At 39.1% G+C, this 14590-nt stretch overlaps 1 protein-coding gene across 1 annotated transcript; it reads right to left on the bottom strand.

The window, feature by feature from the left end:
- Positions 1-505: 505 nt before the first annotated feature.
- On the bottom strand, positions 506-14589 carry etnppl (ethanolamine-phosphate phospho-lyase). The gene is made up of 13 exons (XM_084712582.1): positions 14431-14589; positions 13451-13569; positions 12623-12782; positions 10970-11044; positions 10753-10846; positions 7717-7833; positions 6030-6112; positions 4753-4978; positions 4261-4415; positions 3608-3697; positions 1964-2094; positions 1742-1812; positions 506-1103 (listed from the first exon to the last, which is right to left on the bottom strand). The coding sequence occupies exons 1-13, from the start codon at positions 14487-14489 to the stop codon at positions 1008-1010; spliced, it is 1476 nt and encodes a 491-aa protein (XP_084568708.1). The 5' UTR covers positions 14490-14589; the 3' UTR covers positions 506-1007.
- Between the last annotated feature and the right edge of the window lies 1 nt (position 14590).

Here is a 14590-nt window from a genome sequence, read left to right as displayed (position 1 = left end):
CCAGAAGGTGGCAGCATGGAGCTACCAAGCAGTGGCGTTTCATGGTCATAACAAGACGACACGGGACAAAAATGAGAGCTAAATTGGTGTTAAGGGTTTGATCTACTCATCTTCACATTATAGAAAATGTCCCAGACTTAAGCAAACTCTGCTCCTCCACAGACTGAAAGTATATTTATGCTGTTCATGAAACACTAAGGTGTTCTATGTCACATTTATTATTTTATCTAGGGAATGACTTCTCGTAGACTGAGCACTCTAACATGCACATGAGAAACTCGCAGGTTTTATCCGGTCTCTGTACAGAAGAGACATGCGAACATTGGTAAATAATTGCTTACTTGTCAAACAGCAGCCATGTTTGTTTGTTAGAGCCAGACTGGAATAAGATACGCTGAAGGCCTACTGCTAGTTTTCACCTTCATGTATATTCCACATACACTGGATTCAACCCTCCTAAAAAAAAGAATTTCCCTCATGCAGCAACAAGTATCAGATACACATATTTTCATACATTATTTTATTAAATACAGATTAAATCAGATTTCTGAGGGTTATGACAAAATATGATAAAAAAAAAAAACATTCAGTACAGCCCTATTTTAATGCTAAAGTCACATTACTGTACAACACATAATACATTTTGAGTTATTAAAACTATGATTCCCTGAAAATCAAGGTCAAGTCAATGTTGGCAAAAATTAAAATAAGAATATAGAGCTTGTGCAGCAGTCAAGGTTGTTTTTTGCACCAGAGTGAAACCCTGTTATGATGAACAAGTGGCTTGATTCTTAAGCATAATTAAACAAATAATACCTGAGCAGGTACTGCAATCTTATAGATACACAGTATATTATTATTAATGTTAAAACATTTTTCATTAGGTTACATGCTAAGGCACTTTACTTATTTCCTGGTTTCGTCACTGCCAAGGTTTATAGTGTTTTTTTTTTTAATCAGTTATGTAAGCATTGTCATTTCACAGTTCTGACTGTTCGTAAGCAGCGTTATGTCTTGAGGCGTTTGGTTTGTTTGGTTTGCTGAGGGACTCCTGGACGCACTAATCCACTGTGATACTGGTGTCCATTTTCATCAGTTGACAGCTTAAAGTAAAACATGCAGAAATAATAGTTCAAATGAAAGTCAATGAGGTTGAAAGATCAAATCTTATGTGAGAGATACACTGTAAAAACAAAAGAAGCTGATGAAACTCAGAATTTCGAGGCACCTTACTCAGGTTTTTGGGTTTTGAGCCCCACACAAACTCTTAAGTTTTGAGAAAATTATTTACTTTCCGTCTTTTGATTAACTTGAATCTTTGAGTTTTAAAAACTTAAAAAAAAAAGTTTCAGAAATTGTTGAATAAACTCAAAAGTGAATAACGGTTAATAATTTAATATTTGATATATTTTCAGCTCACTGTGAATTTTTGACATACATTTTTTGGGGGTTTCCTAAAATTCAAAGATTCAAGTTTATCTGATGAAAAAAGGTAAATTCTCAAATTTTAGCCCAGCTGAACCAAACTCTCTTTATTTTATTTCAGAACTTTAGAGCTTAATTCCAAATACAAAAATCTAGTGAGGGTAGCCATCTTGAAATTAGGAGTTTTCTTAAGTTTTTTGTTTGACAGTGTAGGATCTAATAGACAAAAACTTTGGTTAAAAAACTACCTTGGGTTTTAGAGTTCTCTTGGATGCTTGGGAAAGAGTTTTAATGACAGAAGCAGAGTCAGACTTACCTTTATTTTGCTGCCGTCATTCTCTACATTCACTACGTTGTGCAAATTCATGCCTAAAGCGTTCTCAAGTTCTGGAAACACAGATACAACAAGACACGTGATGAAGAGCTCTTTCTGCCAAACACTGATCCTTTTAAATGATTCAAAAGCCAGAAATATGTTCCAGCAGCTCCGTCCTAAATGACACCATGGAGAGAAAAGACGAGGGGAAATGTTAAATACCTGTGAGAATGTGGTCAATCTTTTCCACCGCCAGGTCGGCGTCCTCTGTAGTGAAGCACATGGGGGGTTTAAACTTGAGCACATTGCGATGAGGTCCGTCAGCACTGAGAAGTATGTACTGTTCCTTTAGCCTGGGACAAAATATGAATTATTCTGTATCAGTTTATAACCTGAATTATGTGGCTGAGTCATTTTCACAGCAGATGTTTGGACTCCTCGCAGCAGGAAAAGCACAGGTGGAACCAATGACGTTAACGAGGGCTCTGCTTCATGCAAGTAAAGCAGGCAGTGAGTCAGTTTGCACAAAGCAGCCACACCTACATGAATGCAGCCTTAATTAAAGTAAATAATTACACCTGTGCTTTTCCTGCTGTCACCAAATACCAGTCAACACGCCTGCTGGAAAAGAAAGCAGTTAAAATTGTAATATCATAAGATATTATGATACAAGTTCTGTTATATTAACATTCTGGACAATTTCCAGTAATTGTGTCTTTATTTCATTTTGTTTTAAATGCATAAAGCAGGGGACTCCGATCACGCACCAGAGGTAGAGCTAGAGAAATAATCATGAGGTGGCATGGAGACTTTAACACAGGGGTAGGCAATTATTTTTTTATGGGGGAAATAGATCAAGCTGCCGTGGGCTGGACACAAATGATATAAGGTCCTACTAATGACCAAATCTGTAATAGTGGAGTGGTCAGAAGTGTTCTAAAGTATATAGGGCACCTCTACTGTTGGTCACCTTTTCTGGATTGCCATGTGATGAATTGTGGGTTAATATTTTGATGGCAATGTCCAAAACTTGATGTTTTACAGTGTACCATGCATGTCGCATACAGGTTGCAAGGATAGCAGCAGCAAAAGTAGAGGAGAAAATAGATGACATGGATGTGCAGCAGTGAGCAAATAAAATTACAGTTTAATATAAGATTCAGTTCATTATCATTACCAGTGAACACAGCACTGCCATGACATTATTCCACATGTATTTTTAACATAAACCCACCACTTAGCCTAAAATGTAGCCTGAGCAAATCATTAAATTACACAGTTTAGACAGTCATCTGTTTCTGCTTTCACTTGCACTCCAATTTCAGTTTCGGTCTTTTAAATTTCCAACCAGCCACAGCTTTTCATATTTTGCACCAGAACTGTCCAAAACTGGGGTGCCTGCCACCCCATGCCACCCCTCTAGCTCCGCCCCTGTCATGCACCCTGCAGGCCAAGATTACGGTTTACAAGTTCAATATTTATGTATATAAAGGTCCAAAAAAACATGACAGCTCCCAAAAAGTTTGACTGCCCCCTGGTGGCTGGCTGCAGTATAGGTCATAAACCCAACCTCATCAAAGTACGTCAAATAAAATTTTCCCAAAGATTATTTCTGCCTTTTTAGGTAGTTCTTGTCATGGTGATGTCTGCTCAAGAAACACCTACGTGAATGAGATATCATGACTAGTTAATGAGAACGAGGCTATAATGAGCTCTCTGTCTATAAAATATTATACTCAGGGGTGCAAATGATGTAGTTTTACTGTTCAACTTTATTATCCCACCATAAGTTGATAAGCCATTTGTGTGATATGAGATAAGTGTTCTTTATAGCTGTTATAACAACAGTGGAACTTTCTTACTTACTTATATATGACTTCTTGAGCTTCTGCTGTAGCAGGGGTCAGCTTCAACCTGTCCTTCACCAGCTCCACCCCAACAAAGAGGCCGCAACCCCTGCAGGACGTAACACCTTTAATCATCTCTGACACTCAAAGAATCCCATGCACTTCTGTTTGCATCTCAGAAATGCTAAGCTGTGGGCTATTTTCAAAATATTCTCACACAGAAACAGGTTTTCCCAAAACATGTTGTGGTAAACGATGATATAGTATACGCCTTTTAAGTTAAAATCTACCTCTTTCACAAAGTAATATTTATCTTTACAATGGCAACAGGTTTTCATTAGCAGTTATAATATAACAGCAGCTGTAAGTGTGAAATAAATATATCACAAAATCTCCTACAATGTTGAACTGACAATCACTGGAAAGTACAAACGTGTCACTGCAAGAGGAAAATGTTGTGACTGATTTACAGATTCAACAAACATGACATAAATATGTCAGTGTTCTGTTCAGATTTACACTCTTAGAAAAAGGGTGTAACTGTTACAAAAGGTTCTACCAGGAACCAAAAAGGGTTCTCTTATGAAGCCAAGCTGAAGAACCCTGGATGTTTCTAGTCAGCATGTACTGTTTTGTGTCATATACTGTAGCTGTGTGTGTGTGTTTGTTTACCTGATATCACCGACCAGCGGGTGCTTCTCTTTCTGTTTCTCCAGCAGACTGGTCAGGTACCGGCCCACACGCACCGCGTTCCCCTGCAGATCCTCTTTCGCGATCACGTCGAGCACAGCCAGACCGATGGCACACGACACCGGGTTACCACCGAACTGAGAAATTTAAAACGCACACACAGGGGAAAGATTACACCGAGGTCAGTTTCTCTCCACCGCCTCGGAAATCAGCCGCTCGATCATCAGGATGACAGAACCATCAGACAACGCCACGGAGGCAGCACAGGGTTTTTGTTTATGATAAAGTGAAACACACTCAACTGAACTATTTTAAGTATGTGACTGGAACAGATCCAAACTGCAGCAGGTTGGCTCTAAATCCATTCAATAAGAAAGAGAGAATTCTTGCATTTGTATCATTATTCCAATTTTTTTTCTTTTCACAGGAAATAACTGCAATCAAGCACAGTTCTTCATTACATGATGATCTTACTGTATTGAAATAGTCCATTCCAGATGACATGAAGGCCTCCGCCACCTCTCTGGTCGTGACCACGCACGACATGGGGTGACCGTTGCCGATAGGCTTTCCCATGGTGACAATGTCCGGCACAAAGTCCTCTCCCTGAAGCTGGAAAGCCCAGAAGTGGGTGCCGACGCGCCCGAAGCCCACTTGGACTTCATCGGCGATGAAAACGCCGCCTGCCTTGTGGACATGTCTGTAGACAAGATTATGAACTGTAAGTTAGTTGACACACACCCACATAAATGCAACAATACAAAAGACACAACAAGTTTGTCAGGTTTGTCTATAGCGTACACCTCTATTAACCCATTCCAAGTCACGCTCCTTTTCCTTTTTTCCTTTTCCTTGTGTTCCAATAACAGTTGAACAAGCTTGGTACCCAGTGGAACCACAGACAACTTCCTCCTTTTCCTGTTTCCTGAACTTTGATATGCTACATGCTAGGCTGTGTGCTAAGATGGTTAAAATATGTTGCTGTGGAATTTGTAAAAGTGACATATATATTCACATCTGAAGCTAATTTTATTAAAATGCTAGCTAAGCTAAATCAATATAGATATATCATAGAACATTAAATCCCTTTTTTCAGCTTTTACAAATGTACAAACTCCATGGATCAAAAATTCAGACAAAGTCATAATCAACCTTGTTTGCAGTTCCAGGTGTCCTGTTTAAAGATACTAATGTTGGCTTGTGGGGAAAAATGCTTTTTGGGCAGCAGGGAAAGATTTCGCTGTGATTCTGTGGGTGACCACTGAGAAAAACTGGACGATCAATCGTTAACTAGCTAGTTAAATCTGATAGCTAATGTTAGCAAAACAGCAGTTGACTAGCTAGCTAATCAACATCAATCGTTATCTAGCTGGTATTTTGCTAAAATTAGCTAACTTAAGACGTGACTTTATGTCGCTTTTGCAGCCCCTACCACAGCACCATCTTTTAATCATCTTCAGAGTTTGGTTTTCTTTTCAACATAGTGCAGGAAAGTGGAAAGGAGAACGCTGACCAAGGTTCCACCAGGCACCAAGCTAGCTCAACTGTTAGAAAGAGAAAGTGTGTACTTTTGTTCATTGCTTCAAACATCACTTGCAATGTGCAAAAATTGCACATTCTGGAGATGTTTACCATTCTTTCCATTCAGTGAATCATTTCAGAATAACAGCTGTCCATGTTAATGAGTTCTGAACAGCAAAAAACAGGGAAGCGTGCAAAATACTATCAGACACTGATACTGATGTACATACTGTGCCACTTGCTGAAAGTAGCCCACGGGGGGAATGACCTGCCCGCCGCAGCTCTGCAGTGACTCAGCAATAAAAGCAGCAATCTGCATGAGAGAAAAACACATCAGGTCTATCAATCTTAAACCAGACTGACAGACAGGAAAAGAGGAGGTGTTCTGGCATGTTTGATCTGTAGATCTCCCTCTTTCATCTTTCTTTCAAGTGCATTGCTTTTCAGTTGGCAGCGCACAAACAAGAGAGAGGCAGTCATGCAATGCTTGGACAGAAATCAATGTTAACGTGGGTCACTGTGGAGAAAAAAAAATGTCTTGACAGTGTTTTGACTTTAAGATTAGCAGGGTATGACATTTAATCACATACGCAAAACGTTAAGTGTCATTGTACTCCTTCTGCAGACAGCACAAACATCCGTTAGAAAGGCATTCTGTACAATCTCTGGGCTGAAGTTCCGTCCCTCTTGCCACTGGAAGCATGGACATGCCCCCCTGGGGTTGAGCTTTTCAACATACATGGGCCAACAAGCTTGGATACTAAAGAGTCCCCCCTACACATGTTCTTGGAGATTTGACCCTAAAAGCCTTGGCTTGAACCTGTGATTTGGGAGAAAAAGTGACAGAGGAGAGAATGGGAGAAAAAGGGAAAGGTGGAAGATCAAAACAGTGTGCAGCAAACAAATTTTTTTTTTTTTTTACAATTAAAGGGATAGTTAAGATTATTTCAAGTGGGGTTGTATGAAGTACTTATCGATAGTGTGTTAGCTACAGTAAATGGTGGTCAACATGCCCCCAGTTAGCACAATCAGAGACGGCACTGGCACAGAAGTTGAGCAATGTACTTGCTTTAGACAGGGGCAGTAACATATGGTATTTTAGCCACTTGAAAAAGTCCATGTCTAGAATATTTTCATTGCTTTACTTTGCCATCAGACAGCTTTTGCTAGGAGGAAACAGTCATTATGACTGACAAATATCGCTCTGTCCAAACCAACAAAACTCCATAGGCAAATTTAGCAATTTTACTTCACAGAACACAGGGGTTGCTGGTCTTCTGCTTCCTTGATCTGTTAGTTTGTTTGTGTTACTGTGCGACTTTTGTGTTTTAACAATTAGTTCAGAGTTTGGTTGGTTTGAAGAGAGCGATGTTTGGCTCAGGACTTCGTACAACCCCATATCAAAATAATCCAAACTAAACTTACAAAGTTTAGTACAAAATGCATACCAGACTTTAGTGTTTCATTTTTACCTCTTAAGATTTCATTAACTCTTCTTTTTTTTTTTTTCTTTTTACAAAATGAACCATAACACTGACAAAGAGGAAGATCTTGGGTTAGGGTTAGGGTCATCTGAGATTTAAAAATCATTAATTACCGGCTTTGTTGTGACGTTATTCTGAGGGTCTTGTATCATTTAGTCTGATTTAGTCTTTAGACTTAAATCAAACGGTACTTAATATAACAGTAGTGCCACCAGAATTGTTGCCTGTGTCTTGTTTTTTTTGACATCTCAAATCCTGTGCTCACACATACACATTTGCATACTAACATTGCATTAGACCTTTTTTGTAATTCAGGGCCATTTCCTTGAAAAAGAGTCATCCTTTAAAAAGACATTAGACAGAAATTAATGTTATTTCTGCACCATAAGGTTGATTTCGCTTTAACAACCACAATATCAAACTCAAACTGTACCTTGCCTCCTTTTTCATGGACTTTGTGGATTATATGTTTGACTTCATCTGCGTATGCTGTGGCAGGGTCAGGGTGGTCCGCTCTGTATTTGCCTCTGTACACATCTGGGCTCGGAGCCTGTGTAGACGACAAGACATTGTGATGATTACTGAAGCAGACACTGAGCTCACATCTGCATAACCAGTTCTACTGTTCATTTCAACAGCCCGTTTCTCCTGTTTGGCTGAGCCGCCCCTCTGGAGGAAAAAGAATGGACTCTCTGTTTGCAGTTATCTGGCTGGTGAATGCAACAAAACTACAAGGTAAGGTTTAGGAAAAGATCATGATTTATCTTTCCCACACGGACGTAAATAGCCACATTGGCTCTTCCACCCAAATAGGACTGTTTGCTCCTGTAAATAGCATCTGCCAAAAAGTGACACTTCGTACCGTATGGCCTATCTTTGTCTTAGAAGAATTTAAAATGTTAATGACAGTTGTCAGGGTATAAAACCAATCATCTGTCAGTCTTTACAAATCAAGACTTGATGGTCTAACAATGGCGGAGCTGTCAGTGCAAAAATAAGGTTAAAACTGGAAAACTGAAAGTCACATTGTGGATTTGGAGAATCGTGACACCCCTAAAGCATATGTCTAAAAATATCTGATTGTTTTCCATAATTTTCCACTCAAAATTACACAAGTTTTTGAAGCACAAATGTTATCACTCTCACTGATCTCCAGGGGTAGAAGTAACTAATTACAAATACTCTAAGTAGCTGTTTTGGGGTACTGAGTAAATGTTTACATCCGTATTTTTACTTGTGCTTTAGTATGCATTGCAGCACTCAGTTACTTTTAAAATCATAATTGGGTACCAAGTACAATTTGAATTAATATTCAAATCTTTCATCTGCATTTTTTTTGGCCAGTAAGGTGATCTGACTGCCGGGCCAATAAAAACGGGACATAAAAAAAACAAAACACTGCAGCGGCACAGGTTTGAAGTAAGGATGCCAATAGTTAATGATTAATCACTTTGTTTCAATGGCTGTGATTTAATTAACAATTAAAAAGTAACCAATATTCTGAGTAATATTTTCGTAATGTAACAGTATTTGTACTTGAGCACAGATTTTACTGTTTCCACCACTGCTGACCTCTTGATCTCAATGTGTATTGAAAACATTTAGTTTTACTTGTCCATCCACAATGTGATAAACAAACAAAGCAGCGCGAGAGCTCCCAGTTTCATCCCTGGAAACAAGAATTTTGTTATCTTAGTGTTTATGTTTCAGCCTGGCCTGGCCAGGCTGAAATATTGGTCAGCATCGCGGGCCTTAGCTTGATTCCTTCGTGTCTGTGGTCATGAATAAAAGATGCAAGCTGGAGAAACTGCCACACCTTTGGTATGTAACACTAGAGCTGGGGATTCCACAAGCTGCCATATCAAACTACACAGAGGCGATCGAGGTACAGAACGGAGAGCACAGAGGCCACACAACACAATACAGTAACAGACGGCTCACTACAGACTGTTCAGTTCAGTCAAATCTTCAAAGTTGGGCTGTTTTCAAAATAAAATGCTTTCATAAAGTTAGGGGACTTATGAGTGGCAGATTAAAAAAGAGACTTTTAGTCCCAAATTGAAGTTCATCTTAAAAACACTCGATACTACAATACCCATAATGTACCTCAATCTTTCTCAAAGCAAACTATATATATATATATATATATATATATATATATATATATATATATATATATACATATATATATATGTATATATGTATATATATATATAAATGTTGAGTTCCCCTTTTAATTGTACATTGAAATGGTCAAATGTCTACTTTTTAAAAAAGCCAATTTATTCTTATTTTTTTGTTTAGTTGAACATTTTACACCAACAAAAAGAAGCTTAGTGTTCCTGGCAGGTTAACCAGTTTGCTAATGATTCAAATAAAGGAGATGGAAAAGTAGGCGCTGGCTGACTATGGTGGATGTTTTTGATGGTGCATGCAGGCGTTAAATATCCTGTTCTGCCTCATTCCAAAGGTGCTCTTTCTGCAGAGAGATGCTGTGACTGAGTCAAGCAGCTGGAGAATTTAAACCACCGACTTGTTCTTGAAGCACCTTAAAGGGTTAGTTCGGATTATTTGAAGTGGGGTTGTAAAAGGTACCTATTGATAGTCAGTGTATTATTTACAGTAGAAGCTAAGCAATGTACTGCGATACATTTAGAACAGCCTTTTCCAATGGGAAACTGCTGTTATAACAGCCAAATATCGCTCTCTCCAACCCAACCAAACTCCATAGGAGAAATTACTAATTTTTCCCATGCAGAACACAGGAGTTTGTGTATGCTGCTGCTTGTTTGTGCTATTGGTTAACTTGTGGTGAATCTGAACTAACCCGTTAAAACACAGAAATTGCACAATGACACAAACTAACTAACAGTTCGAAGCAGCAGCAGACCAACAACTCCTGTGTTCTATGAGTTAAAATGACTGATTTTGCCTATGGAGTCTGGTAGGTTTTGAGAGAGCGTCATTCAGCTTATATAACTGAGGTTTCCCTTCATAAAAGGGTGTGTGAAAGCAATATAAAGCAGTGAAAATACTCTAAATATAGTGTACACTTAAACTGATATTGATTTTTTTTTTTAGGTGGCTGAAATACATTTTGTAGCTGACCCTGTCTGGAGTGGTTCTTTGCACCAAACTGGGGCATGCTGGCTGCATCTACTGTAGGTAAAACACTGACTATTGATAAGTGTGACATACAACCCCACTTCAAATAATATGAATTATCCCTTTATCTTCCCAGAAAATCACCTAATTTTCCAAAGCTCTTTTGTTACATTGTGCCCTGTTAAATTAGTAGTAAAAAGCACTTGTATTTCATGCCTCTGCCTCTTTTCCTATCCACAAACACACACGTATCCCTGCGCATGCACACAGGGACCAGTAGCCTGCCAAAGCCCAGTAGTGCAGGCTGAGTCATGGTGTTTTAATAGTGCGCAGACAGGCAGACAGGGAGAGAAAATGCACTCACCACATGGACAGATGGGTTCAGCTCAGCATCTGACAGCTGGTGGAACTTATATGGGCTGATGTCAATGAGCGATGAGACATGGCCGTGGTACGCACTGCAAACAAAGCAAAAGCCATGGACCAAATCAGCCACTTCTCTATTCTCTGTTCTTATATTTTCTTTCATTTTTGCTCATGCATTAGGTGTTTTTTGAACAGTGACCGGGAGTAGCACTTACTTTTCCAGCGTGATGATATCTTTGTGGCCTGTGTACTGCCATGCTAGACGAAGGGCCAGGTCGTTGGCTTCAGAGCTGAAGTTCAAAGGGGCAAGGGTTACTCTGAGTTACTCAGTCACCACAAAATACACATGTGAGGCCACGGATATCACCAGCGCGTGTGTCACAGCTCGATGTTTTACTTCCCATCAGGAGGCCAGACAAGTTCACACCCATTCATTAATACTGGTCATTAAATTAAAAGGTTAATGCTTAATTATGCTCGAAAATGTCAGTGAGATATCAAAGCTATTCTAACTCTGAAACATATTCAACGACAGCCATGTCTATAATGCTTTAAAATGATTTATAAACATACTTATAATGTGTCATACTGCGCTTAGAGCAAGGTATAATTAGTTATGAGCACTCATTAATGGTCATAAATAATTATTTTTGGTGGAAATGCGCTGAAACCTGAGTTCTTCAAGGACTTCAACAGAACTCTTTCTTTCAAAAATGGTTCTGTGGGTTAAAAAAGTTCCTAATGGAACCCCTAATCTGAAAAAAAAAAACCCTTGACAAAGCCTTATTTCAAACAGGTTCTTCAGACGCAAATGTTTAAGGGAAGAACTTCAGCTAACTTGTTTTTGAACCCTTATTTTTAAAAGTGTAGCTGCAGGGTTTTGCTCCGCAACATTTTTGAGGTGTCACAGTTCATCTCCGCAGGTTGAGGTCAGGATTCCTCACGGGACAGTCAAGTTCTTCCACAACAAACTCAGAAAACTATTTCTTTACAGATTGTGCCTTTGCTCGCAGTCATGATGACACAGGAAAGGCTCTTCCTCAAACAGCTGCCACAGAGCTGAAAGTGCAATATTGTCAAAAATGTTGTGAGCTGCAGCATTAAAATTTCCTTAAAGTACAATTAAGGGGCCTATATTGGTATATAGATTATTGTTATAGTTTATTTATGCTTCTCCCTTTGTCTTTTGTCCTTTTGTACTGCTGTACAGGTCTTAGAAAAGTGATAACCTAATGTCTCTGTTTTGTCAGGTTTATAGCTTCCAATGCATTTATTTCCCTCTGACTGATAAATACTCAGTCTGGCACTGAGTGTATATGGATCATTATCTACAACACGATTACCCCGGACCAGATAATTCCTGTTAGCGCTCCAGCAAGTGGTGTAAATAAGTAACCACGCCAGACAGGTCCAGTTTAATGTCCAAACCTGGACGTGCATTATATCATAACTTCTGTCTGGAAATCTAGACACTCCCTAGAAATACTGGTCTTTCACTTTTAGCTTTCAAAGTGTTATTAAGTGGACTTATATTCGCTCGTTTGCAAAATTACCACACCTAACAATCCAGACCAGCAGGTGGAGGTTGCTGTAAGGAGGGTGAGCCCCTTTTTTTCCTCTGTCTTAAGATGCATGCTGTTTACTCCTGAGTACAGCACCATGGCAGCCATACAAGTTTGGACTACACCCTTTGATCTAGCCCACCTTGGGCTACAGTTGAAGCAATTAAAGCAGATAAGACACAAGGTATGAATCTGTTAAGTCTTTCATTGCCTGTGCTGCACATCCACTGATCCACGCCCAAATGAAACAAGTCTGGTTGGCCTCCACATTTGCTGCTCGAGGAGTCCGACAACATACAGACATACCCAGAGTTGACAAAGTAGCACACAGACAGCTTGTCGGGCAGAGTGGCCTGCAACCTCTGGGCGTACAGCACAAGGTTGTCGTGCAAGAATCGCGAGTTGGTGTTGAGTTGTTCCATCTGCTGAGCGCCTGCCTTCACCACGTCTGGGTGACAGTGGCCCACTGAGAAATGGAAGAAAGGATGCTGTAAGATGAGGTCAAGTGATATTAAAGGCCCATAATTGGAAGCCATACGCTAAAATTAAAGAGTGTTGACTGTGGTAGGCCAGGAGACATTCCTGTATGCCTGTAAGTAGGGCAGCTCTAGTCACTCTGAATTACGTGTACTTTACGTGACAACTTTGTAGAACAGATCAGTTTGTCAGGTTATTCTGCTCATGCAGAAGTCCTAGTCCTCAAATGCAACATGGTTAATTTAGAGAAGTGTATATTAATGTGCACTGTCCCTAACTTTAAAGCCGCCACAAGGAATTTTTAACTGAGACCATCTGCAAAAAAATTGGCTATTTCTGTATGGTTGTTCTAATATGGCTGCCACCAGGTCGGATCCTTGAAATCAGATGAAATGAGCCTGTTTTTACATTTTTCCAGGCAGAGGTGCAGTGAGTCGTATGTTAGCCAGTTAAAAAGAAGCAGAAGTAGATTTTTCTTTAGATGATTTTTGCATTTGATGCTATAGTTTGTGGATATTATGGTGGAAGTTCTTTAAACTGTATCAATGAATAAAACAAAATGTTTTTTAGTGGAAATTATGACATAAAAAAGGTACAGAAAGAAATATGATGTACATATTTTTTTTTGCATTTGCATGTGTGCAACCATGTGTTTACCATGAGCCACGTTGTTGATGCAATCCAAGTAGCGCTGTCCTTTTTCATCATACATGTACTGGCCTTTGGCTTGCACAATCTTGATCGGGTCATGGCTGAAGAAAATCTTACAGGACGGCCTGCAAGAGGAGCTGATATTAACCCTTCTATCTGTGCAAAGTGTGCCACACACTCTGGTTTAACAGTTTTTTATGTCGTACAGAGGTTAAAAAAAATCATTATGCAGCTTACAGATAAAGTAGGGTAGACTGGGAAGTTTTTAAAACAGACGCTGTATTGTATAATAAACAAATGACTCTATTCTTCCTGTTTCACACTGAAATATAGAGACTGACTAACATCTTTATCATCACATAAATGAACAAAACCCAATAACTGTTATTTAAAAAATATTACCAAATACATACATTAGACTAGGATGTTTTTGTAATACAGTGTATATTTTCAGAACACTATGCTTAATAAGACGGAAAGTGAGAGTTAACTGGTGAAATTTAATGTATTTGTAATATATGCAACCATCCCCTGATCCTGTTGCAACTGTCCCAAGGTTGGGGTCAACATCCATCTTCTTCCTTTCAAATACATATTGCAAATGCTATAAGTAATTAGCAGACAGATGTAAGTTTAATATATAAAGATTTAGTTGACGCATCCCCACTGTATGTTTTCACATGTATATCAAATCAATATCTAATTAACTTGTACTAAATTTGCGTTACTGAATTAGCAACAAATATTTGCCATCAACTGATTAATAAATACAATTAATTTAGCCGACAAAATTACTTTTGGTTTGTTGTTTGTACTTGAATATTTAGATATATAAAGTTTCAGCTGTCAGGCTGCGTCTCCAGAAGAAGTTTTCCGTTTCTCAATACGACATAGAGCTGTAATAGAGCCGTTATTACTGAACGTTTGTCATCTTTAATAACATCTTTGTAGCGTTGCATAAAGTGCAGAATGTCAGTTTCTCTCACCCGACGTGCTTCTTCCTCAAGTCTATCGTCTTCTTTTTGTCAAATCTTTCTGCAGACATCCTGATATTATCCAGCTGACGGACGAAATCAGCACTCCTGTCTCCCCACCGACTCGAAGTTCAGCTACACATGCAGAAATAACCCGGCTTTATACGCGCGC

Source organism: Lutjanus erythropterus, chromosome 23 (assembly GCF_056507025.1).
Source record: "Lutjanus erythropterus isolate fLutEry1 chromosome 23, fLutEry1.hap2, whole genome shotgun sequence".
Taxonomy (NCBI): domain Eukaryota; kingdom Metazoa; phylum Chordata; class Actinopteri; order Lutjaniformes; family Lutjanidae; genus Lutjanus; species Lutjanus erythropterus.
This window is presented reverse-complemented; position numbering and strand designations above follow the sequence as displayed.

Coding starts and splice junctions, on each gene's coding strand:
- etnppl (XM_084712582.1), bottom strand. CDS start 14,489: ATGTCTGCAGAAAGATTTGACAAAAAGAAGACGATAGACTTGAGGAAG. Junction 11,045..12,622: donor TGCTACTTTGTCAACTCTGG/GTATGTCTGTAT, acceptor TTTGAACTTCAG/CTCTGAAGCCAACGACCTGG. Junction 4,979..6,029: donor TACTTTCAGCAAGTGGCACA/GTATGTACATCA, acceptor TCTTGTCTACAG/ACATGTCCACAAGGCAGGCG.